Source organism: Dermacentor variabilis, chromosome 7 (genome assembly GCF_050947875.1).
Source record: "Dermacentor variabilis isolate Ectoservices chromosome 7, ASM5094787v1, whole genome shotgun sequence".
NCBI lineage: Eukaryota > Metazoa > Arthropoda > Arachnida > Ixodida > Ixodidae > Dermacentor > Dermacentor variabilis.
The window spans coordinates 18,199,152-18,226,825 of record NC_134574.1 but is presented as its reverse complement, the minus strand read 5'-3'; the positions used below and the strand labels follow the sequence as shown (position 1 = coordinate 18,226,825).

General features: G+C 47.5%; 1 protein-coding gene across 7 annotated transcripts in view; it reads right to left on the bottom strand.

Annotated features, from left to right (window-relative positions):
• Sirt2 (Sirtuin 2) overlaps nt 1-27,674 on the bottom strand; it is a 376,779-nt gene that overhangs the window by 227,998 nt on the left and 121,107 nt on the right. For all 7 annotated transcript variants that reach the window (XR_012829495.1, XM_075698293.1, XM_075698294.1 and 4 more), the window contains 2 exons: nt 20,487-20,555; nt 18,495-18,618 (listed from right to left, as the gene is read on the bottom strand). Coding sequence is in view for 6 of the 7 variants with exons in the window: in XM_075698293.1 (XP_075554408.1) it covers nt 18,495-18,618; nt 20,487-20,555 (193 nt within the window). In the remaining variant the exon portion in view is untranslated. The remainder of the gene's footprint in view (nt 1-18,494; nt 18,619-20,486; nt 20,556-27,674) is intronic.

The window sequence follows — 27,674 nt, the reverse complement described above, 5'->3', positions numbered from 1 at the left end:
CCCACCCCTATCTGTAGTTGTTATACGCTTTTTGCGAGTCGGTGACAATTCTTCCCACCTTGGGCTGTGCGAGTGCTAGCGCTATCGCGGCCTCTTCTGCCACCTCTGGAAAAGACGTCTTGATGGAGGCGCAGGTTACGAGCACATCCCGTGTTGTAACTGCCAGCGTTGCTTTCGATGAAAACTTGGGTAATGAAGCGTCTGTGAAGAGAGTGACCCCCTCTTCCTCTTCTGCTATTTGACCCAAAGTCTCTGTCAAGGCCGCTATACGAGCCGCTCTGCGGCCGTCGTTACGACCCGACCTCATGTTTCTAGGCAGTGGCTTACTGTGGATTTTATGCACCTACAACTTGGGTAACAGCCCCATTTCCTTCCGCTCTGCCTCTTTCCAGCCCAACTTGGCAAGAACGCGACGTCCCGCCGACGTCTGACTGAGTCGGACTCTTTGATTAGACAGATGAGCTTCTATTAACTCTTCGACGACGTTGTGCTTGGCCATGCCGAGAAGCTTGTCGGTCGAAGAATGCTTCGGAATGCCCAGCGCCATCTTGGTTGCCTTTCGTATAATGACATTCAACTGGTCCCTGTCTTTTTTCAGTAACTTGAGGTACGGCGCCGCGTAAACGATGCGCGACGTCAAGAAGGCCTGGACAAGCGCCAGTACCTAAATAAAGCATTGCCCATTTTGCTCTGGCAACATTGTATTCCTGCGTGGCTTACCGCCGCATCTACACCCTGGCCGCCGCGTCGCATTCTCCTTCATGACAAATTCAGCATGTGGTTCCTGTTTGTTTCTGGCGCTGTGTCAAAAAGGCTTTCGTTCGTCTACTTCAACACATTTGATGTAGAGATGCACGAAATATCATGAAGATAATGCACTATTAGATTACAAAGAAGACGCCAAATAAAACAACAGACGAAGGGGACACGTGACAACCACGTAGGCGGACTAACAACTGAGTGTTTTATTTCTTGACATAGGAACTGCTGCCCGTGTACCTGAAGTCCACGCACATAAAATGGAATGACGTCTTTCTACAGAAAGAGGGTGTGTGTATAGGTTCGTGTATAGCCCCTGTTTTAAGCGACCTGTTTCAAAAGACAACCTGTTAAAGCAATGCATATCGGGGACAAATGTTATCTTCAGATTTGTGGATGATTTTTTAGTGTTCTTAGATTGTGACAGTCCAGAATTGGAGACCCAGTCATCATTAGTATCGTCAGAATTTAAAACAGCCTTGCATCCTCTAACCCTGACTCACGAGCTTCAGCCAATAACTGTTTAAGACTTTTAGATTTACAGTTGACTTTCTCATCGTGTCTTGTGTGCTGGCAGTTCAAGCGAAGGGCTAGCAAACCCATCCTCTCCTACCATTCAGCTCATTCAAAAGTAATAAAAAGAGGCATCATTCAATCATGTCTAACCAACGCACTTAACAAGTCATGTGTGCATCGGCTGCAAAGCAGTTTTAATTGTCAGGTCAGCCACCTCAAAGGGGCAAGTTATCCGCACCGTGTGATCGTATCTGTCGCAGAAAAGATGCTCAGACAGCTCAAGCAACCTAACGTTGTAAACCAGGGTCGAGCAGGTCCTTCTGAAACCAGATGTGCTATAATTCCATATGTTCACGGCATATCTCACAATCTGAAAAAAGTAGGTAAATGAGCTGGTGTTCGGGTTTGATTTTCCGCTCCAAAAGGTCTTGGTTTGATGTGTGCCAAGGTGAATGCAGGACATCGGGAAAATAAGCAGGTGTGCGCAAAAAAACATGGGCAGAAACATGTCGGATGTGTAAAGAAAGTAGTTTATTCGGTTCCCTTGTCGTGTGGTTCATCATATGTAGGCCAAACGGGCAGATGTCTGAATGAAAGGTTGCATGAGCATCGATATAAGATGGAAAACCAGCTCTCCAGACCATATAAGTGCGCATTGTAAGGCTCACAAGTGCATTCCAGATTTTAATAGAACCTGTGTTTTGAACAGAGCTGATGATCAACTGACAAGGGAGATATTGGAAGCGCTTGAGATCGAGAAGCGTGGTGATGATTGTATCAGTGAAGCCTCAGTTTCTCTTCCAACAAAGGAATTGGCGTATCTCGGGAGCGACACTCAGAAGTTATTCTGTACTGTGGCTTCCTTGTGCGATGCAGATTATGGCCCTGTTTCTTCTTGTTGTTTTGATCCTTGACAGCAGCTATATATTCCTACGTCAAGAAATAAAACACTCAGTTGTTAGTGCGCCAACGTGGTTGTCTCGTGTCTCCTTCCTTCGTCTGTTGTTCTATTTGACGCCTTCTTTGTAATCATGCACAACCAACTCGCCTACCAGCACGTGCTCAGTGGCACTATTAGAAATGATCGCTTGAGAATATCGCCCCTGAATCCAACTTACCTTTGGTTTTCATGCGCCATAGCAGCATATTGTACAAGCATCGGCTCAACCCCCAAGATCCCCCTTTCCCCAGACATGGCTAAGCCGCGCACGGCTACATGCGGGAGCCTCCAACTCTTGTGTTCTCGGGTATGTGGTGTTTCAAGATACCAAGTGCCCACTGACGCCAACGCCCCTGCAGGGGGTGGCAGAAAGAGTGCACCGTTTGGCGTGAAATCACACAGCTGATCGCCTCCTCAGGTTGTATGGGTGTGTGCTCCAAATACAATCCGACGCCCCGGGTGTGCCCATTGCTTGCAGGTCATGCCACTGGACACCAGCGCAAGCTCGTCGAACCGCGACATAAATGCTTTTAGGTCAGCGATATGGGCAAGGCTGAGTTTCTCTGAAGGGGTTCCTTCAGCAAGTATGTGAGCGGAGACGAAGCTTTCTCTAGAATCTCTACTCAGTACTGACCAAGCCACTTATGAGCGAGCGAAGATGAGAACCCCTTGCTCGCGTTGCTAATAGTAAGGTTGCACTTCAGGACGAGATCAGCTACCGAAATGAAAGATGGCGATGCTTCTGGTCATACTGAGCGTTGTGCTGGGCCCTGGCTGATGCCAAACTCTGCCTTGTTCTACTGAGCACCTGACAAAGTGTGTCCTGAAGTCCTGGAGGGTAAACAGAACAGTCTGCTTGCGCCTCTTCTTCCCTGAGCTGGCATTGAACAGCACTGGTCACCGGATTTGACAACTTCCTCCCAAAATTGAATAAGATGGGAGAGAAAGCAGTTGAGCAATCTTCGCCGGTTCGGATTGTGAACGCGAGCTCCCTGAAGCGGTCTGCCCAATCCTTTTGACTTTTGGCAAAGGCCACCAACATTGGTTTGAGAGTTCTGTTGATCCGCTCCATCAAAGTGGACTGGGGATCATAGGGCGAATAGGTGCAGTGATTATTTCCCAGGGAACAGCACATAATACCAAACACATGAGCAGAGAAATAGGATGCATTGTCCGTAATAAGTCTTTTCGGAAAGCTGTACCAACAAAACACTTCCTGCAACCACTCCAGCCCTGCTTGCACTGTCACTTTCTGAAGAGGAAAGAACTCCACCCACTTCGAAAAATGATCAACAACTACCATCAGGTGTGTGAACCCCTGCTTACTTCTCAGGAAAGGATCAGAATTGGATCGGAAAGGAGGGATTAGATTGCAGGTGGCCATTTGCCATGGACACTCACTTTCAATTGGTTTCATCAGCCTGGGCGCCTTGTGACTCCTTGATTTCATTGTTTCACAGACGTTGCAGGAACAGCAATAGTGAAAAATGTATAGCTTCAAGCCAGTTTGGCTTAGTACTTAAACGACCGGCCAAGGGTTCGTGATGAGAGAATCGCAATAGTGTGCTTCTCAGACTTTTGGGGATAACCATCTTAAACAGGTCCACAGACTGATCATTGGTGACCATGTATTCCAGCAGGAGCCCATCATGATCCAGCAAATATGAATCCGCGGGGGACAGAGCACCACGCGCTGGTTCCAGCTTCCCTTCATCCACCGCACTACCAGCAGCGTCTTGACGCGACGTCTGCCTGAGACTGTCATTCAATCCGCAACCAAATGAATCAGTTTGCTGGGCCGTCAGCAGCTCTTGCCTGCTGAAAGCGATTCCAGTTTTCCCAAAGGGGAGTCTGGTCTCGTCCCTACTCAGGACTGCAGCCACCATACCCCTCGCAACGGCGTCATGGGTTCACTTTCGAGAAGCGCCCCACTCACCCACATTGCGACGCACTGCTTGCCAGGAAAGTGGAATAACAGCTTTGCCGGCCTACAGACTCTCTTTTCTCTCCGTGCGAGGGAAGGTTCGGAAAATCACAGCAACAGAGGCGAAACCTTTGTTGCCTAGAAGAATGAAGCCGTTTGCATTTTCAGTGACCCTATTTTAATATAATGATCAGAGAAGTGAAAGTGACCACGTTGAATAAACACTAGAAAACATGTGAGCACTGCACACTTGCCTAATTTTAGCCAGTCTATAGAATCCCACGGAATTATATAGTTCCACACCGATAGACAATCTTTATAAGCATACGCCCTGTGGACATCAAGGTATTGTCGGTGGGTCGGTAGATTCCGCTTCAGGATGATGGCAGGGATGAGTGGAGCAAGGGCGGACGAGTCATAGGTGAACTATAATCGAACAGCAGGGCAAGCCTGGCACAAACTGGTCCCAGACAACCAATGGAAGGCCCAGGGCTGGAATTTGTCCCGGTCCGAGTACAGCGGACTGCGGCCGGCTGAGGAATTGCCAGGAAAGTGAGTAGCCAGGCAGATGCAGGGCTTCGAGACCTGAACTCGACAAGCTCTTGCGGCCTGGTAATGCTTGCTTCTCTGCTGCTCCATGAGCTTCTCCTAGAACTTCCTTTTTCTTTTTCTTGTTCTTCACATGTTAGTTTGCTACTGGTCGAAATTGTTCGATTGTCATTTCTGGTTTTATATTTATCTTCCATTCGCCATATGCCAGCATCATTGCCTCTTCGTCTTCTTCATCATCCTCACGTCATCTCGCCTAAGCACCACACAGCACCACTCACCACATAAGAATACCGCGCACATGACACTCTGCTGGTTTCGCCCTCGATGCTTGCTGATGCAAAAGCACCGATAGTGGCTGTTGCACCTGGAGGAATGCTCCGGGTAGATAATGGACCACAAGATACAATATCAGCTGCTACATTGGTACTCCCCTTTCGATATTGCACAGAAAAGCCATAATTTTGTATCAGGAGAGCCCAGCGTGCCAGCCAGCTGGCTCACAGAGCAGCATCAGCCAGCTTAGCGCACTGTGGTCCGTCTGCACTATGAATTTTTAGCCCACCAAGGTAGACGTCGAATTTACATTGTGCCAACATGATGGCAAGGCACTACTTTTCTGTTAGGGAATAATTCCTGTTTGCAGGTATCAAGGAGGGGCTGGGAAAGGCCAATAGCTGCAACACGACATCATATCCCTGTAGGAGAATTGCTTCTAAACCCAGATCCCACACGTCAGTATGGACTACAAATGGCCTGGTCTAGTATGGACTCCAAATGGCCTGGTCTAGTCTGGACTCCAAACGGCCTGGTCTAGTCTGGACTCCAAACGGCCTGGTCAGGTCGGGCAGTCTGAGCTGCACTGTCTCCAAACAGATGACTAAAGGTCTGTTGCTGCTCAGGTCCCCACTGACACTCGGCCGACTTACCCAAGAGTTTGCTCAAGGGCACCTGCACTTGCATACAGGACGGGATGAACGACCCGTAAAAATTGGCCATTCTCAATAAGCGGCGAAGGCCACGTACATCCTTGGGCACAGGGAAATCGAAGATTGCCGGAAGTTTCTCCCAGTCCAGCATTTCTCTCGCGGCCTTGCTCAGAGTAAACCCTAGTAACTGAACCCGGGGCCAAGTGCTCTTCGAAGGTTTGAGTATAAATGACGATGTCGTTGAGGTAGCACATGCAGTATAAGCACTTTGCTTCTCCAAGGACAGGGTCCACGAGCCTCTGAAACGTTGCAGGACCATTGCAAAGACCAAGGGGCATACGAGTGAACACAAATAACCTGCCATGAAACATGAATGCAGTCTTGCACCGGTCGCACTCATTCATCCAGGCCTGTAGGACAATGCCCAGATTTCCTACAATGGAGCTAATCGTAAGGACGGATAGGCAACCTTACAAGGCACTCGGTTCAGATGGCGGCAGTCTACTCACAAGCAATGACTACCATCTTAATTAGGCACCAAAACATTTCAAGATGCCCAGGCAATGGGCAAGCAGCAAATAACATATGCCGATAGCATCTCATTAAGCAAGCCATCAACCACCTGCCTCTTGCCTAGGCTGATGGGCTGGGGGTTATGCTTCAAAGGAAGCGTACCTCCAGTTTCGAACGTGTGGCTTGCCAAATCGGTACAACCAGGATGATCAGTGAAGAGCTCTTCGTGATGGCATAACACTGCCACCAAATGAGCCTTTTGTGTTTATTTATTTATTTTTTATTTATTCAAATACCCTAAAGGCCCGGGCAGGCATTACATAGAGGGGGCACAACAGTAAGTACAAAGCAACACAGTAATATGATGTGTACAGAAGTCATTGACCGTCAGCAGCATGTTGAAAAGAAAAACTTAAAATATAAAGACACATGGCAACAATCATCAACAAATATTCAATTGTTACAGAGAGTAACGTTATATATACACACATGTATAAAATGGGTAGTGTATCATCCAAACAAACTGCACGGGCTGCCAGAGGATGTGGTGTCTCTTCATGCCGTGTCACTGCATCCCAATTGGCACTTTGAGTCGACGAGTGCATAGTACATGGGCCTGCCCCCAAATTCTGCGTGCAACATGCAACATGGTTTTTGCCGTGCGGGTGAGCACACAGATGGTTGGCTTGCTCCGGAAATCTACGCACGGTACGTTTCCGATGCCGCATCTGCACAGGTAAGATTGGACGCCGGCGGGCTGATGAACGACTTTAGCAGTGTGAAAGGTCTGTAGCAATAGCCACCATTTGCAATGTCCACAATGATCCCGGTTTTAAGGAGAAAGTCCCTTTCGAAAATCGCAGGAACACTAAGTCCTGCAAAATGAACAAAACGCTTGTGTCTCATTCACTCTCCCCATTTAACAGCCAACCTTGCAGCGCCAGCTGAATGGGCTACGCCTTTCACATGATTGAATGCCGTTCGGCAGTCTCGCAATTAATCTGAGTTCCCCTGTAAGTGAAACAACATCTATTCGCCGAACAATGAAGCGCTTGCGCCCGTGTCCAAGAGCGCCGAAAGTTTGCGGACAACAATGGTGACTGGAATAAACAGCACATGTGCACCAGCAAAACAGCCTGCTTGGTATGCTGAGTAGAGGCAAACAAAGGTTCGTCCCCTCGTGCCTTCATGAGCAACCCGTGCTCCCATTTCTCGGCCTCACAGGAAGCCATGGCGCAGTGCAGTCCTTCGCTATGTGCCCTCGTAGTTGGTAGCAAAAACAGCGCACTCCTTCACGGTATCTCTCCCGAGGCGGTGCGGCTTCAGCTCCCTGCAGGCTCGGCTCGCTGCTTGACCAAAGGGTCTGTTATCACGAGAGTCACCCTACACGAGGCGTTGGGTTCAAGGGAGTCCCTTCACATGCATTTAAGGCAGTGCTACAGCACAGGCTGCCTGGCTACCATACATGTAGGGGTCTGCAGCGTGAGCACTCAGCTCCCAAGCACACTTGCTTGTAGTTGCTTGTAGTGCTTGTATGTTGCTGCCATTGGGGAAAGGTCACAGGCCCTCCCCATGCCCAGCGAGGCTCAAGGGCCTCTCTGGTGGGCGGTGGTGGGTGATAGGCTCGTGCGGCGAGAATGTCATCTCGAATGCACTTTGCTTCGGTGGCCAATTTCTCTAAATCTCGGAAGCGGCCGCCATGCAAGTATGCCGAACAGGTCGGTTGTGTCTGCCTGATCACCTGTTTGACCCGCTCCTCGTTTAAGGCTTTGGGCTCAGCGACTAAGAAAAGGCCTTACATCGCGAGTACACACTCCTGAAGTGACTCGTCAGGAGCTTGCATATGGAACTCAAGCTTTCGCCGCATCCTACTCTCATAGTTAACGGGTAGGAATTTGCACAGGAAGGCCACGCAGAACTCCTCAAGTGCTGCTGCACAGCCTGAAAGGCCACAACCTGAAAAGCTGGTACCACCTATCCACCATGTCAGCAAGTACAATGAGAACGACGCACCCGAGCACCTCCCTCAGGTAGCGTGCCATGATTTGGTAGCATGCCATGCCCTGGCATTGAGCAAGTAACTGTATTCGCTGTAGGTCAAGATAGCCAACTTTAAAGCGGGGTACATGCATTTCGGAACAGCCAAAAGTGACTTAACTGGCTCGGAGAGCGACTGGATCATTTGGGCAACGTTTTGCAACAGGATCTGTGCACCTGCTCCAAACAAAGCTGTTGGCACGTTAGTGGTGCGGTCAAGCAAGGATGAATAGTCTTACAGCTCGATCAGTGATGCAGTTTGCAGAGGGATACCGGCTGGGGCACCATCCCCAGAGCAAAACATGCTCCTAGTGGGGTGCGCCTGCTGTCGTTCACAGCCACCACTTGGGGCAGCTTTGCGTAAATTGTATAGGTCACTTGCAGCCAGCTTCGACAAAACAGGTGCGTGCTCAAAGGGTGCGCAGTAGGCACCACTGAATGTACTCCAAAAGGAGGTGGGTTAGCGAAATTCATGTCTGCCACCAGTAAAGCGCCAACTATTTCTTGAGTGGGGGGGGAGAGGGTCAACCACAACTGATCTGCCCTCTCTCTCCCTATATATATATATATATATATATATATATATATATATATATATATATACACACACACACACACACACACACACTGCAAATTACTATTACGAAAAGTCGCAGTTTTGTCAGAGAGGTGAGGCATCGATTGTGATAGCCAATTGGTGGACAGCCATAATAAGTAAGGTCAATAGTTTTATCAGCCCTATAAACTTGTGAACACTCGCTTACTAACTAAACTAATCAGTATGATGTCAGCGTGCACAGGCAAACATGCCCACAGCACACTCGACGACTGTGGACACTCACTATCAAAACACTGGTGTGAAGCGCGGCAGCAGCAGCAGTGAGCGAAGTGACCTTTGTCTTGTCTATCGCTTCAACGCAAGCTGATTGGCGAGAACATAGCACACGCAAAGCTTCAAACCATCAACCCAGCTAGACTGTGTCCCCAAAGCAGATCGCTTTCAAGACAAAGCCTCCACAACCGCGCCTTACACAGTTGCTGATGAAGACCAATGTCCATTTTACTCACCTCCCGCCAGTTCCTTGCATGAAACGGAAGATGACACACTCCCTCCCCGCTTTCCTCCCTTATGCACGCAAAAATGAGCCACAATCTTCGGCTCACTCTCGCACGGTTTCACTCACACATACAGCATATGGCACGAAGAGACGGTGTTATTGCCCTTGGACTTGGTACGGAACATCACGGCAATGGTGATGACAGCAGAAATGCGCCTGGCGTGTCCATATAATTGTTATCAAAATAGTAAGTCAAAGAGCCTGCAAATGTGTCTGTCAGTTATATTTACATTTACAAAATAAGACCTATTTATCTAACGCACGTGGTGAACCATGGGGGCCCAAAATAGTATATCAATTTGCATTTATTTTTTGGAAGCATATAAAATCTCCAGATGATATAGAAACAAAAGGTAATGAGTGGCTCACAGAGGTCCCGGGTCCAGCCCAGTAGCAGCAGTACCCCGCAGATAAAATATGAACATTTGTGACAAACAATTCTAATTAAACAAAGAATTATACTTGGTGTTTAAGTCTACAGCATAAGTGCATCGCTACTGAAGGTAATACAGTAGAACCTCGTTGATACGTTCCCGTTACGGACATTTTCCCGGCGCCAACATTCGCAATTGAGAACACAAAAAAATTACCCAATAGAGTTACATTTCATTTTTCACCGGTTTATACGTTCCCGGAAAGCACGATCTTTCGGCACCAACATTCAGTACATCGCCAAATTGCGATAGTATGATGCATTTTCTGGCTGCTAGATCCCATTTAAACAAGAAGATGTGCAGGTCACGTGCAATCAAGAACAGTATATAGCTGCCCGCCACAGAGCTTCACCGCAATATTCGCCCGACTGTCTCACCCAAAAACGCTGGCACGCCCTCAATTTCTCATTTCGGTACCTGCAAACCTTCTCCGGGGTCATCCCATGCGGTAACCACAGTTATCACCGCCAATCTTATTGCGATAAGCATCTTCACCTATCTGTTTCACAACATGTGGTGCCATCGGAAGCATAGCACATGCTTTCAATAGGCGATAACTGAAATGCGCTGCCATTCCCTGCAGCAGAAAGCGATTGTATATGTTTTCCAGCCGACAGATCCCATGTGAACAAGAAAAGGCGCTAACTGCACGTGGCTGAGAACAGTATATAGCCGCCCGTCTCACGTGAAAGTGACAGCATGCACAGTTTCTTATTACAGTTACAGCAAATTTCCACCTGGGTTGTCGCACACCGGATTCACAGCTATCACCGCGAAACCTGTTGCATTAAGCATCTTCACCTATCTGTTTTAGAGCATGTGGTGCGTAATGTCATTGGTAGTGTACTGCACGCTTTTAGTCGGGATAATCCAAACGTGCCGCTGTTCCCTGCTACAGGCTGCGCGATGTGGGCATCACATTTCGCTTCGTCGGCATTAGTGTTGCCCATCAGCTCGATTGCCAACCTCCGTGGAGCTCCCCGTGAGCTCCGACGAGGAAGGCAGTAACCCTGACAAGCGATCTTATGAAAGCCCAGTGCAGAAACAAGGCACACACCAATCCAATCCAGAAGACAGAGGAGGGGGAGTGCACCGCCGTCAACTTATGACACTAAGTTCAGTGTTACCGATTTGCCTGCCTCACGAAAACACGGCCGTGACCACGATGATGAGGGAGAGGTCCCACAGTAGTCGTCGGATTCCAGTGCCCTCCCAGAGAGCAAGAAGTCTGCACCTGTCCCTCCTTGCCCAAGCTGCAGCTTTGACGACACCTGCGACCATAACCGCAGTGCCTGAACCTGCCATTCCTCACAGATACTGTGCCTCCGGAGATGCAGCAATTGCCGGGACAATGGATGCACTTGCAGAGAGTCCTGCTGAGCCTACCACAGGGGCCAAAGCAACCTCAGATGTTCTCAAAAGCCTCCACTGCAAGCTGCCCTCGGAAAGACACCAGCTGCAAAGGTGGCAGGAGGCAAGTCACAACATGGCACAGCTGCCTTCCTCAAGCACGTGCCGGCCCCTCAAACAAAAAGACTAGCTTCAAAAAGGGAGAAGACAAGGGGAGGCAGCGCCTTTTAACGGGAACCTCACAGCCCTCGTCTCATACAGCGAGCACCTCCTCAGCCCCTGTGGCAGCACCACAGCAACAGGTGAGTACTGCCAATACCACCATGTTCAGCGCCCTCTCCGTTGATCCTACATAACCTGGGAGTAGTGAGCCATCCAATGACGGCTTTATGGTAATGTGCTCCAAGAACGCCCGCCAGTACGCTAGGAATCTTGAATAGGCTGCAGTAATTCTCACTGCTCCCGGAGCCTTAGGGACGACCCTGTTCCAGCCATCTGCACTGGGCAGCACCTTTCAACGTGGGTCGTGCCTGGCCCTCACCTCTGCACTCTCTACACAGCCAGGTGTTGCAGCAGTGCGGGTGAACACCAAGTGCAACATCAAGGCTATAGATGCAACCTCACGGGCTTGCCTCGAGGAGCTCCTCATTACAGAGCTCCGAGGTATTCCAGTCGCTGCCCGTGTATCTACTGCTCGTGGGCACAGCACTGGGTTCCGCCATGGTGTCGATGGCGAGCCCACGAACGAGGCGCTGCTCAGGGCAGTCGGGTCCAGCTTTCCTGTGCTGTCTGCAGCCCGTGCAGGCAACATAGTAACGCTTCGCTTCACCGGCCCGGTTCCCCTGTTCTGGGTGCATCCTGTAAGACTGCGACCACTGCAGCGCCAACAGTGAGGCCGGTATGGGCACATGACTGCCACCTGTGATAGACCACCAGCTGCCTGCACTGTGGCAGGCCCCTGCAGAAGACAGAGCTGCCCCAATATGGCTCACTGTGTCAACTGTGGTGGCAACCACACTGCAAACACGCCTGCTCATCCCGAGTGGCAGGAGAAACACCGGGTGGCAACCATCATGGCATCAGCCCCTGCTCCACTCTCTAGCTGTGCAGTCCAGGCATCAGTACGGGAGGAAACCCAGCAGGCAAGGGCTACACCACCAGCACGTGCCTTCTCGTACGCGCAAGCAGTAACGGGACAACGGCACGAGTCCCAAGCCATGATGCTCCCTGCTGGCCAGCCCGCCGTGCCAGCTCCAAGGAGCCTGCGTCGCCGGCCTCCTGTTGCTGCCATGAAGACCTGTGTCTCACCACCGAGCCAACCCACACCTGACCCACGGGACGGGATCATCATCAGCCTGCAGCTAACCCTGAAAGCCATTGGAAAGATGCTGCCTGCTAATAACCTACTGAGAGCCCACTGTCTACAAGCAGGTGGCATGCCTCCTGGCCACCACCATGGATAGCAACCCAGAGAACAGCAGCCGCTGCCGCCCAAGGGCACTCCAGTGGGACGCACACTCGTTGCGGCAGTGGCATGCAGAGCTGTGTGAGCTCCTACTGCGGTGCGACTTCAATGTCCTCACATTGCAGAAGGTGTATGCCGTGGCCAATGACCTGCGGCTGTTTGGCTGCATTGGCTACTTGGATGCCACCACCTGTGCCACATGCAGCTGTACAGAGGAACCTAGCCTGGTTGGTGGCCACAAGCCCGGCAAGCAAGCAAGGAAGGCCGTCTACGTTCGCAGCAGCCTGGCTGACGCAGTTGTCCCGGTGGCAGACATTGTAGGTGGCCCCCTGGAGTGCTGCGCCGTCACGGTGCGTCTGGGCAGCCAGGACGTGACCGTGGCGAGCGTCTGCATTCGTTCAGGGAAGCTATGGACCCCTCCAGCCTTGTCCAGCTGGCTCTACATCTTGGCGGGGATACAGTCCTGTGCGGCGACTTCAATGCCTGCCACACAGACTACAGAAGCCGCAGCTGCACCCGCCAAGGCAAAAACCTCACCGATGCCATCAGCGGAGCTGGACTGGTGGTTCTCAACAGCGGAGGACCCCCTACGTCTGCCAAGAGGTGAGCACACTCATCAACCTCTCCCTCACTACAGAGAACTGTTCCTACTCTTGAACTACAACTCCGGACACATGGGGATCTGACCACTTCCCCATCGTGACCACCCCTGTGTCTTGGAGAAGGCCAAGTACTAAAATATACCACGTCATAGACTGGTCCCTGTTCAGGAAGCACTGCAGCAAGGTGGTGGGTGGCTGTTATTTCCTGAATGCCATTGTGCACTGTGCCCAGGTGGTCACCATCCAGTGCTCTGTCCAATCAGATACCCCTGCTCCGGATCTCCACCTGCTCAACCTTCATGCTTCCAGGCACCGCATGGAGTGCAGAGCAATCTGGACAGGCAAGGCAGAGCACTGGACCGGGTACAGACGTGTCAATGCCTGCTGCAGACGACAAGCCCAGCGCAGGAGGAGCCACAGCTGGGTGAGCCTGTACTCTGGAATCGAAGATAGGTCCAGGGGCTCCCTCGCGTGGAACTCCTCAGGTCCCTCACTGGCAGCAGGACGAGCTGTCAACATGTCCTTGCTGTGGCTATCTCTCTAGGGATCAGCGCAGAGGCCCTTGCAGAACTCCTGGCGGACTGCTACCATCCTGCCGGTCAGACTGCCCCCTGCTATCCCGCCCACCTGCCTACCCAGCCCGCACCACAAGCCAGGTTGCTGCCATCTGCCAGGAGCCATTGGCACTGCACAAGCTCCAGGCAGCCCTGTGGTGAGGGAAATGCCGCAGCGGACGGGGAGAAGATGGAGTGACGCCCCAGATGCTCCAAAACCTGGCCACCGGTGAGCAGCAGCCTCCCTCACCTCTGCTGCTTGCAAGGTGATGGAGGCCTTGGATCGACAGGACTGGGTGGCTCATGCCCATGGCTTCCTGGCTGACCAGCAGGCGGGCTTCCGACGACGGCGGTGCACTGCGAACTCCATTGTAGATGTCGTGTCCGCCCTGGAGGATGCCAAGGCCAGCGGGGACCTCGTGATGCTGCTGCTGATTGATGTTCAGGGAGCCTTCGACAGCCTGCCTCACACAGTCGTCCAGCAGGCCCTGGACCTCCTCGGCATCTGTGGCAACCTGCAGCAGTTCCTCTTATCGTTCCTGAGCAACCGCACCCTCAGGGTATGTGTGGGTTGATCGAAGAGCACCCCCCATACCGTTGCTGCAAGTGTGCTGCAAGGGTAAGTTGCAAGCCCTTTCCTGTTCAATCTGCCTCTGGCCCGGCTGCCTGCTGCCCTGCCACGGACTATGGACCTGCCGGGTGTTTCCAAAAGGCACACCCCAGCGCAGGCCCTCCAGCAGATGGCTCCATCTCTCCTTCAGGAGAGGCTCGGGGATCATCTCCACATATTCGTCGACAGATCAGTGAAGCTGGACACCTGCTCTGCAGAGAAGCAAGCTGTGCCACCTTCCTGGACATGCAAGCTCCACTGCAGCAGAGGTAGCAGGTCTCCACCTTGCTGTCTATCCACTTGCAGAGGAGCTTCCACTGACACCGGCAGCCATCTTCTGTGATTCCAAGGCGGCCCTCCTCTGCCTGCAGAGGCCTGAAAGAGCTAGCCTCGGGGTCACCTTTCCCTCATTCAGGCTGTCTACTCTCCAGGAGGCAGGCTGTTCGGTGTGCCTGCACTGGTACCGGCGCACGTGGGTATCCAGGGCAACGAGGAGGCCCACGCTCTTGCGAAGAGTGCCTACCACTCCGCTGCCTCTCTCAGCCTTGATGTAACGTCCGGTGACTTTACGAGGCACAGGCTGCGACGGCACCTCATTGCCTGCCACCCAGACAAGCGGATGTCCCTGGGCCGACCTCTATGGCCACTTCCACAGCGTGGCCTTCTATGCTGGGAGACCTCGCTTTTGCAGCACCTGAGGGTCGGCTGCTGCTGGACAGCGGCTCACCGCCACCATCTAGGGATCACCACGTCCCCAGCCTGTGCCTCCTGTGGGGATCCAGAGACACTGGAGCACTTCCTGCTCGCCTGCCCTGCTTACCTCCAGCATCAAAGCCGCCTCCTGCAGGAGTGCCGCCACTTGCCGGTTCCTTCTGCACGGGAGCTACCTGCCCTCCTAAGTGTCATCAACTACTTCGACTCGTTGGGGCTCTCAGCGAGACTTTAGGACTTTCTGCAAAGACAGATAGCCTCACAGCAATCCAGCCCACTCAAGGCTTCCTGACCTGCCCCACCCATGTAGCACCTGCTGGGCCACCTCCCCCTGGCCTATCGCCAGACCAACTTTCTGGTTGGACCCACTAGGCCCTTCCTGCCGGTTCGCTCCACCACTGCCATGGCGACACCCTAATCTCATTAGACTTTTTCATCACCAATTCATCCCAACTCCTCTTACACAAGGTGATCATTTGCCAGGTGACATAAGGTGATCATTTGTCAGTATATATGTTATTAAGAAGTTCAATACCTAACAAAAAGAAGAAGGAAACACGTCTCTCAATACATCTCTGAAAAAAGCTAAGTGCACTTTAGAGAAACTATACAGGTTCTTACATGGCATTACATCAACAATGCACATGATGCAGAAGAAGGATAAGATTCATTAACAATCGAAGTTTCTAATTTATCAAAACTGAGAGCTGGGCAAGATGGTGTGGTCCCATCTTAACGAGAAAGTGTGCAAAAAAGACATAGAGGACAAAGAGAAACAACAAACATAGGCACCGGTGTTTGTCATTTCTCTCAATCTCGTCTACGTCTTTCTTGTCAACGTCTTTTTCACACCCTTTTTGTTAAAGTTTAAAACACCTACAGTAAGTGTTTCTCAACAAAAACAAAGCAAACAAACCAGTGTTGTAAACCTTGCATAAGCAAGGAAGGATATTGTGGAGCAGATAAATAAGAGGCACCAATTGTACCAGGAATTCATTCGTAATAAAGAGCCTACTAACATAATGAGAATGCCTCTGAAACCAATTAAATAACATGCTCAGAAAAGCTAATAGTTCTTACAAGACATCATTTTCTTGTGACACATGCTGATCAGATATAACGTGGAAAAAGGCAAACTCTGTACCTGGTCAATCACAAAGAAGCTACAAAATAGAGGCTATGAGTCGTAGCAGTGTCACTGTTACGGGGTCACCTTTAGGGAATCTCTTTAATAATTTTCTTGTGAAACAATTTTTAAATTAAAATTTATAAGATCATCCCTCATACAAGGCAAATGTGCCATCCAACCGTTTCTTTCCCCGATTTATTATAAGGAGGTATATTCTACAATCATAAACTTGCACAACACCAGTAGTGATGCCGACAACATGCAAGTTAGAGCAATTAAGTTTGTTGCAGACTTAATCGCACCTTCTTTCACATATTGTTTACCTGTTCAACCTAGCTTTTACAAACGACGTATTCCCGAAAAAGATGCAAATTGTGAAAGTGACATTTATATTTAAGGACGGTGACAAAAATATTCAAAAATACTACCGACCTACCTCAATCTTGCCAATTTTTTCTAAAGTTTTCAAAAAGCTGTTTCACTATAGAGTGCATAACCTTCTACTGAAACACTCAAACTTTACAACACGGTTTTTGCAAACATTGTTCCATCGAAACAGCTTTATTAATGCAAAAGGAATTAATCTTACACAATATCTGTAATAACGATCTAACACTAGGAATTTCTATTGACTTCTCTAAAGCCTTTGATTCCTTCAGTCACAAAGTTATCCTTGGTAGATTATATTCTTATGGTGTGCACAGAATCGCATTTAACCTCATAGAATGCTATTCAAAGTACAGAAAGCAACACATTTCCTTATGTGAATTCACTTCTGAATTACAAAGCATTAAAACAGGTGTACTTCAGGGAAGCGTTCTAGGACCACTTCTGTTTTGTGTTTATATTAATGATCAGTACAGAGTTATTTCAAGGTTTCAAGTGGCCATTATTTGTTATGCTGATGACAAAACAGTGCTGATATCAGGCATAGAAATGGCAGAGACTGAGGAGCTTGTGAACGTGCTCTAACTCACTTTTCTTCTCGGGTAAAATTTAATTCTTTAATTATCAACCCTCAAAAGAGAAAAGCAGCCCTCTTTCAACCTAAAAGAAAAACTGTTGCTTTGCCTCACATTAAACTTGGATCAGATACACAATCAAAGTAGTGGACTGTGTAACGATTCTAAGCATGTACTTTTCTAGTACCCCAACTTAGGACGATTACGTGACTGAAATACACAAAAAGCTGTGCAAAATTATTGGGTTAATAAATAGAAATAGATATCTCTTACCTGAACGAATAAAGCTTTTTCTGTGCAAATCCTTAATCTTAGCCTAATTAAGTTATGCTCACTTGGTTTGGGAAATGAGAATAAATAAAGATTTAAACCATTTATTAATTATGCAGAAGAAATCAATTAGGGTAATTACAAATGCTCCTTTTAAATCTTCCACGTAAGAGATGTTTGACCCCTATCGGATACTGAAAATTAATCACCTCTATAACTACCTGGCACAATCATGCTCCATAGCTAATAGATACAATACCTCATTCTATTTCGACCTGTCAATGTTAAAGAAAAGGCAATACATGTACAACACGTGTTGTCCGGAAACATGGTTTATTCCTACATTAGTGAACAATGATTGCATACAATTACTGACTCCCACACTCCCGCGCTTGTTAAACAAATTTTCAGAGAATAGTGCTGACCTTACCTAGCCACCACGGAATATATGGCATCTTTCTCCCATCAAATAAAATTACCGATTCTTTGCAAGCACAATTACTTGTTGAAGTGTCTTAAACATTGTATTTGCTTCTGTTAAAAATGTGTCCTCTTGTCTGCCTTTCATTGTCCTTAGCAAACACCCTTTATGTTTGTCTGTTCCTCATGACATGAACGGTGACCCTCTGGATACTTTGGTTCCCTTGATATGCCATATGCTGTTGCTCATATAGGGGTCGTCGACTTGTCCAGCTAAAGGTAGCTCTGAGTGGCTGCCCCATGCTTTTTGTAACGAAAAGAAAAATAAATTCTTTGTATTTGTATTATGTCCAATTGGGCACGACAAAGAAGGCAAACCCAGTCATTTCCAGTTATCACGGACTAGCTCACTACAGAGTGCTAATATCCTCAGGCAAAATTTTGCCTGCACCTGTTTTAACACTACATTTTTAAAACAGCTTGACCGTTTATCTTTAGTTCCACTTATTTTGTATTCTCAGATCACCGATTGACCAGCAATCTTTTACCGTTTTAACAATCGCATATTTTTAAGCCCTCAGGAAGGTCAACACAGCTGCATCAGCTTCCATGATTCTCTAATAAAAGGTGCTCACGCAATCACACACATGCACACTTGTATCTAATGAAGCAGCTGCCGAGATCACATGGGGTGTCGCTCACCTCTCAGCCAGTCGAGGGAGTACTCGTGGTTGCATGACAGGCAGTGGGAGCTGTGGAAAGTGCCGTGTGCCTCCACAATGGCCTCCGCTGGGATGCCTGCCAAACGTTCCAGGCAGTCGATGTTCTGCACAGCACATCTCACCCTTACTTCTCCACCGGAACGAAAGTTACTACACAGATTTCAGATCCGGGTCTTTCCATCAACGTTGCTCTACAAAAGGGCTCAAGACAAGTCTTCATCAGCCCAAGAAAAATGTTAGGCAAGAGGACTATCTTTATTATTATAGGCGGTTATTATTTGTAGTGTAGTTTAGTCAGTAAGGCCTGCAACCACCCTGTCGCCTTGCTTTCGTTGTGTCAAATGAAATGTTTTCTGTTTTTTTGCTCTTAAATAATTTTTTCCCTATACACTTATCTTTGACCCAAGCCCATTTTATGTTATATCTGAAGCCTGTGATAAGGTGTGACAGGCAGGGCATAAAGATTTATATTCTGTCGGGTAATTTATATTTGCCCAACACCAATTTCCTTTTCTCGTACTGGCATCCCACTCGACTTGGCCCCATAGGTGGGGAAGATGTTATACGATGCAAAAAAAGACAATAGTGATAAAACAAACTTTCATTTCATTTCATTTTATTACTTTAAAGACCCCTTGCGGGGTATTACATAAGGGGTGGGTGGTACAAAAATACAGGAGGTTGCCCACTATCTTATTTTAAAGACAGAATGTGTGTGACCGTGCAGTCCTTCCAAGAAGTATAGATGATAAAAACAGATAAGAACCTCCCGTCTTGTCTTTATTTGTGTTGCTACATGATTCATATGTGAATAATGTGGACCTTAGAAGAGGTGCTGGTTTTAGGTGTATGCAATAAAGTGAACCAGAAAGTACAGTGTCATGCTCAGATTACCACGGAAGACAAATTTGCAAGTGTGCAAACATCATGTGTATTCATTTGTATTGAGAAGTCTCTGCACTGGACATACATTCTGCTGTACCTGACCATCAGGTAGTTTTTTTTCTCACTGCACGAGTGCATCTCTTCCTTGGAATTTATCGCATGCCTAGGGCGACCCTTGTCCGCAACCGTGTTCTCCATGCAACCTAAACATTTATGACAAGTGGGACATAAAGGTAAATATAGACAAAACTTTCTAATGCAAGTAAGACATTATCCTACTTGTACAATCTTTTAGCATAGCCTTTTAATTAAAGAATTACATATAACTGCAGGAACTGCCTTGGCATTCACAATAATAGAGAACTTAAGCTAGAAAACATGCATTTCTAATGTGCACGCATCATCATTTCATAAACCCTGCTTTCTACAACAAACTACCCCATATCTTCAGTGATACCTTAAGCTCGATCGTGTGTGCAAAGATCGTGTTTGCAGCTTGCACGGTAATCAGGACTAGACTGCATTAATATTTGGGGCCATTCACGAAGACTAACATCGCTGCCTTGAAGATGATTCAGCAAGAAGCTGTCCATTCCTCTTTTTTTTTAATTCTCCACAGCTGACTCTTCTACAGCCTTAATGAACAATTGCGGCATACCAGCCCCTGAAACCTCGCGCAAATCTCTAAAGCTGAATGTTCTTTCTGCAGAAAAATAATGTGTTATCAATAAGTCCTATCTCATATCTAGGGCCCCTACCAACATGAACAAAGAGGCCTCATCTTGTACAATAATTAACCCTTTGCCACACTAGAACAAACATTCTTTTTCCAGTAGCCAACAGGAAACAGCTACAATCAATTTTACTAAACAAAGCCAAAAGCTTTGACAATATGCTTTAATGATTTGCTTGGTTTTGTACATGCCACTGTTTCAAAAGTACTTTGAAGATTAAGCTTGTATAGCCACTGCTGTACGCGAAGTGCTGTCTCTAGATTTCTGTCATTATGCATTGGCAATCTTGCCTGGTCCAGCCAAAGCCTGGCAGTATTGTATAAATAAAATAAAGAACTATCAGTGTGACCAACCTGTGTGTAGAGACGAAGCAGCAGGCCCTTCTCGTGAAGCAGCCTCAGGAAGTAGTGGCTCAGCGTTGGCTGCACAACACCAGGTGGCAGCAGTCAGTACACACAGCACTCAAGTGCCGGTTGCCATGGCATTTGGCACAAAGAGCATTAGCCTATAACACTTTCAAATGCACCATGCTGGCAAGGAATGCTTCCTAGGTTTAGATACGGTGATAACTTGTAGATCAAAGGCACACAGGATACATTTTACTTGAGGATGTGTGTTGTGTACCACGTGTGGATGAAATAAACGGCAGTGCTTGCCAACAGTTTCAATACAACACGAGTCCCCACAGGCTAAACTCAATTTAAAAACTGTGCCTCAGAAATAACACACAGCCTTCAGAATCTGTCGCAGAGGCGACTGTGTAATACAGTTCCTGCGGCACCACCATTCACAGCAAACGTGACTTTAGCAAAAGTGCCCACTTTACATGCAACACTGAAGTAGACACAAGACATTCGTTTATTTCACTGTCCCATCTAAGGTGTGCTCTTGTTAAACAGGCAAATATGAGCAAATTAGCCCAGCAACATGTACTTTTAATGCAGAGTGGCTTTATGCCAACATAGGCTCGCTATTTTAACTACAGTGGAAGGAATCTCGTCAAACCGTACTCGCTTGTAAAGGTCCCATGGTGGTAAGCATGACATAACAAACATTTGAGTTACAACAAGCATTTATACGCCATGAGCATAAAAAAAAACACATTAACAAAGAATGCAAACTACAAACCCAATAGAAAACCCTAATAAACAACAAACTATACACAGAGCGAGTTAATTCAACGCATTCCCTAAAATCTTCACCAACACAATGAGTTGGTAAGTTCAAAATATTTACACTGAGTCCGCTGGCACTGCCGCATCATCTAGTCCACGCTGTTTCTGATGAAAAGTCACTGGGCACACAGGTCAGTCACGGATTCGACGACGCTGTCGTCCACTGTCCGGTCCACGGTTGATTTGGCGTGAAGGTCAGGTCAGTGGGGTGACTGAGACGCCTAAATCGCCCAGGCGACTTTGTTAGCTGGTGTATCATAGCCGCAGGCACTCTCAGAAATGGCAACGCCATCCCGTAGCTGAGGTGTCCAATGGGACGCATGCTCAGCTCATGAGTCGTAGCTGTGGCAGCTGAAGCACAGCCTCCACTCGATTGGCGCCACCTCCACAAGCCATCCGTCACGTCTGGCCTCCAGCTCCTTCTCCTGCTCATCGGCCCAGACCGTAGCTGGGCTGCTGCCTTCTGCTACATCTCCTTGTGCAGCATTCGCCGCGTTGCTCCAAGCGCATTTTCAGCTTCTTCATTCATATATTCAGTTCTTCTTTTGTAGCCACTTCCTTATTTTGTCGCATCCTCTTTCCCTTGCGAACATTGCGTGCATGCGTAATGCGCCTTACCACTTACATAATGCGTAAGTGGCTCAGGAGTTCTATAGAGATTTAAACAGTACCAGTGGCACCCACGAGGATAATGGAATAGAGAGTAGTGAAGAGGAATTTGAAATCCCACAAGTAACGCCGGAAGAAGTAAAGAAAGCCTTGGGAGCTATGCAAAGAGGGAAGGCAGCTGGGGAGAATCAGGTAACAGCAGATTTGTTCGAATATGGTGGGCAGATTGTTCTAGAGAAACTGGCCACCCTGTATACGCAATGCTTCATGACCTCGAGCGTACCGGAATCTTGGAAGAAAGCTAATGTAATCCTAATCCATAAGAAAGGGGACGCCAAAAACTTGAAAAATTATAGACCAATCAGCTTACTGTTCGTTGCCTACAAACTATTTACTAAGGTAATCGCAAATAGAATCAGAAACACCTTAGACTTCTGTCAAGCAAAGGACCAGGCAGGATTCCGTAAAGGCTACTCAACAATAGACCATATTCACGCTATCAATCAGGTGATAGAGAAATGTGCAGAATATAACCAACCTTATATATAGCTTTCGTTGATTACGAGAAAGCATTTGATTCAGTCGAAAGCTCAGCAGTCATGGAGGCATTACGGAATCAGGGTGTAGACTAGCCGTATGTAAAAATACAGAAAGATATCTATAGCGGCTCTACAGCCACCATAGTCCTCCACAATGAAAGCAATAAATTCCTAATAAAGAAAGGCGTCAGGCAGGGAGATACGATCTCTCCAATGCTATTCACAGCGTGTTTACAGGAGGTATTCAGAGACCTAGATAGGAAAGAACTGGGGATAAGAGTTAATGGAGAATACCTAAGTAACTTGCGATTCGCTGATGATATTGGCTTGCTTAGTAACTCAGGGGACCAATTGCAATGCATGCTCACTGACCTGGAGAGGCAAAGCAGAAGAGTGGGTCTAAAAATTAATCTGCAGAAAACTAAAATAATGTTTAGCAGTCTCGGAAGAGAACAGCAATTTACAATAGGTAGCGAGGCACTAGAAGTGGTAACGAAATACATCTACTTACGGCAGGTAGTGACCGCGGATCCAGATCATGAGAGTGAAATAATCAGAAGAATAAGAATGGGCCGAGGTGCATTTGGCAGGCATTCTCAGATCATGAACAGCAGGTTGCCATTATCCCTCAAGAGAAAAGTGTATAACAGCTGTGTCTTACCAGTACTCACGTACGGGGCAAAAACCTGGAGGCTTACGAAAAGGGTTCTACTTAAATTGAGGACAACCCAAGGAGCTATGGAAAAAGAATGATGGGTGTAATGTTAAAGGGATAAGAAGAGAGCAGATTGGGCGAGGGAAAAAACGCGAGTCAATGACACCTTAGTTGAAATCAAGGAAAAGAATGGGCATGGTCAGGGCATGTAATGAGGAGGGAAGATAACCGATGGTCATTAAGGGTTACGGACTGGATTCCAAGAGAAGAAGGGAAGTGTAGCAGGGGGTGGCAGAAAGTTAGGTGGGCGGATGAAATGAAGAAGTCTGCAGGGACAACATGGCCACAATTAGCACATGACCCTGGGGTAGTTGAAGAAGTATGGGAGAGGCCTTTGCCCTGCAGTGGGCATAGCCAGGCCGCCGCCGCCGCTGCCGCCGCTGATGATGATGATGATGATAAATAAGGCAATTGTCATCGACGAGTTCCTGCCGCCTCACACAGAAGAGCTCCTCAATAAGCTGCATAGGACAAAGTACTCTTTGAGACTGAATTTAGCTGCAGCCTATACCAAGTTGCCTCGAGCCAAGAAATCCGAGATTTAACAGCGTTTATTACAGACCAAGTACTGTACCAATTCCAACGTCCTTGTTTCGTTCTTGCTTCAGCACCATCGGCTTTTCAAAAAATTATGACTACTATTTTACAAACTTGCAGAAACACCTTCTGCTACATTGATGACATAAACGTTTTTGTTAATTCGCCTGACGAACATAACACAAACCTCAAGGAAGTTTTGGGCCGGATCAACCAGAATGGGCTGAAGTTAAATCACAAGTGTATTTTCAATGTCATCAAACTTTTATTCCTCGACCATATTGTGAGTGATAAGGGTGTGCGGCCACTGCAGAGCAATGTTGATGCCATTCACAATGCGCCTGTGCCAAAGGACAAAGTCACGTTATACACCTTCCTTGGAATGATGGGCTACTACGCTAAGTTCATTCGACGGTATGCCGAGTTGATCGAGCCCCTCCGTGAGTTGTAGCGAGAGAACTCGGAGTTCAAGTGGGATTCAAAGTGCCAAAGTTGTTTTGAAGAAGTGCAGCATTTCTTATCAGGCAGGTGCTTGCAGCTGTTTGACCCTGTCCTGGAGACAATCATTACAACTGATGCCTCCAGTCAGTCTCGCAGCAGTACCACAGCAGCGGCATGGTCAAGACTTGGTTTCTGTTGCCTTCGGTTCCAGGAGACCCACAGACATGAAAAAGAAGTACTCGACTGGTGACCTTGAAGCTTGAGCATGTGTATGGACCTGTGAATATTGGTGTGTGTACTTATTGTGCTGTCCGTTTCCCTTGCGTGCAGACCATCAGGCCCTGGTGACTCTTTTGACCACTAAAGGATTGGATTGCAGACCGTTCAGAATTTCAAGATGGCATGCGCGGCTGCTTGATTATGCCTACACAATAGAATTTAAAAAGGGCACTGAAGATATTGTGGCTGATGCACTTTCAAGAATGCCTCAAGTTACACATGTGGCAAACCTGGAGCCAAAGGATCTGATGATGTAATATGCACCGTTTCGCCGTGCGTAACTCATGACGAATTCGTTGATGACACTTTCCAGGATCCGCTGCTGCAGGACATCATCTGGTGGACCATGTCATCATGGCTGTCAAATAGAGATCTGCCTCCTGGCGCAGTCCCTTTTCATTGTATTCAACAGGAGCTGTCTGCTGCAGGAGGGCTTCTTTTACATTGCAAGCGACTTGTTGTTCCCGTAGCGTTAATGGGATGCCTCCTGGAAGCAGCCCATGAGTCGCACCTTAATATTTCACTGACGAAACAACGATTGCGTGAAAAGTATTGGTGGCCAGGAATGGATAGACAAGTAGAACAGCTGATTCAGTCTTGTGCTGTCTGCCAGTTTGTGGACAAATCGGCGCGACCAGTAGTGCCCCCCTTACAGCCGGCAGAATTCCCTTCAGGGCCTTGGAAAAAAATAGGCATTGATATAGTCGGGCCATTTGCTCATGCACCCGCAGATGCACTTTTTGCAATCATGCAAATTCACTACTTTAGTAAATGGCCAGAAGTCTGTTTGACTGCCAACGTCACGTCCTTTAACGTCGTATCATTTTTGCGCAGTGTATTCAGCAGGGAAGGCTACCCGGAAGAACTTGTGAGCGACCATGGACCTCAGTTCAAATCAGCTGGGTTTGGATGATTCCTGAGACAGAGGCATCAAGCATGCATTTTCGGCCGTCTACCATCCCCAAGCCAACGGGAAGATTGAATAATTTAACCGGGAGCTAAAAGCTTACGTCCAAGTGTGTTTGGAGGAAAGGCGGTCTCTGGCGTATAACAGTGCACCACACACGCTACAACAGGTGAAAAACCTGCTCTGCTGCTGCATGGTCGTCATCCAAAACTGAAGCTGGATTTGGTAGGAGCTCCAGGTGCTCGGTTCTTTCAGAGGCCAGACATAGAGTTGCAAGCGCTGCATCGCAGAGTGACCAAACATCAGCAGGCAGGCAAGCAAGCAGTACACGGATATGCTGCGAGTTGCCAAACACACGTTGCTTCGACCAGGACAGCAAGTACAGGTCAGGTTGCCAGGGCATACTTCCAAAGGCACTGTAATGTAATATATTCACAACCCTTGACTACTTTTAGGCAGCGGCACCAAGACACCTACGAATAGGAAAATGGCCACATGTGAAACCGTGAACATTTAGTGTCGTATCCTGTGGCGCACGATATGCAGTCTCTTCCCGCTGCAATCGCAATTTCAGTTTCACGATATACGAGGCTTCTTGGAGCCACCACAGATAACAGGACCATCAAGAACACAGAACAGCACAGTTCATACCTGATCAACAAGGAATGAACTACGAGCGACTCTGTGACAAGACTACGAGCGACAAGAAACTTTGTTTTATGTCAAGAGACGCGCTGACACCATGTCATCCGATGGTGTCACTCTCTAGTAAGCATGCTAATAAATACAAAACAACTTAATCCAGCTTGAATAGTAAGCTAGGGGTAGTGTTTACTTTATTCAAAAAGAAAACAGAAGGGAGGAGTTAGTAAAATCCACAGCGAAAAAAAGATATACTGGAAAAAACGCTTAAAGCTCATAGTGAGACGTTCTCAAACACTAATAAAAAGTAGATGCATACAGAATCAAATATTTTCGAATATGAGCTATTTCTGTCAATTTTATCCCAAAGTGCTGGAGACTCTACATAGAAGGCAAGTCAAGGCGGGAGAATGCCTCTGAATTTTATAGTGACCCATCGTAAATGCATTGTAACTAACATTCATTAATTGTAGAGTAAGTCGTGCTACATTTCTTCAATAAATATATTGAATCACCCACTCAAATTACTTGCAAAGGTTAATTATTGAGCCCAAGCATTACAACAAGGGAGAAATAATCTTTTGCGATTACTACCCAAAGCCCGAACTTCGCTTTCAAGAAAGTATTACCCTCTTTGAAGGGACATCAAAGAGTGCAATGCCTTCTTGAAAGCAGTCATTTGAAGTGATACATTTCACTGAGAAGTGGAATGGGTGTACCTTAAGAAAGCAGAATGTGCAATTTACTCAAAGCCTAATGTTCACTGTCTATTCCTTGTAACCACTACACAGTAATGACAAAAGTAAGTTGCGTTCGCAAATGTTATGCCGTGACTGAAGGGGATATTACGAGATTCGTAGTTTGTTTCTCCGGTGTTGTCGGTGAGCTAAACAAGGCATCTTGTTTATTTCTAGGGTAAATTAGGGGCATGGTATGGATAAGGTCTAGGCGATGCTCCAAATTGATGGGTTAAATGAGCATTTTCAAGTAGAATAGGTATGCCAGTGGTCCATAGCCTTATTGGTCTGTTTTACAAGCAATGTAACACTTAGACAGCTGCACTTGCATAATTACAATAACAACTGAGATAAAATTGTGCGAACATAAGGGGAACAATACACCAAGTTTATGTGCGATGGTAAATGCGTGTTGATGAAATACAGCATCAAAAAATGGTGAACAAGTGTTTTAAATTATCCTGCTACTGCTATTGTCCCAAGAGAGTTTACGATACTTTATACTTTGAAGGAATAGGCAGCAATTCAAGTGGAATGTGTCGCATAGTTTTAATATTTCTAGGTTATTGTGAAGGGTTACGAATAATCATTGAACCCTCATTCTTTTGTTCTTACTTCGTCAGGCATGACATACTAATTTCGGCTGGTGTCCTCACTGAACTAAAGAAGGCAGCTTCGTTAGGTTTGGTGACTGTAAGGGCAAGTTAATGGGTGGTGTGGAGGTAAAGTTCAAAATAGATGGCTTTCGTAATAAATTACATATGCAAGCACTCCATCGTGTTTGAGCATGTCTGACGAGAGCGGAAGAATTGAGCTCGCCGTTCTGGCAGCACTATACAAGCCGCCAAGACAAAATTTTACGAAAATTGGTGGTGCCCAATGCAAACTTCCTGTGTGAAGTGGTTGGATCAAATACAGCCTTTGTAAAATTTTCTTATTGAAGCATTAGAGCATGTGATA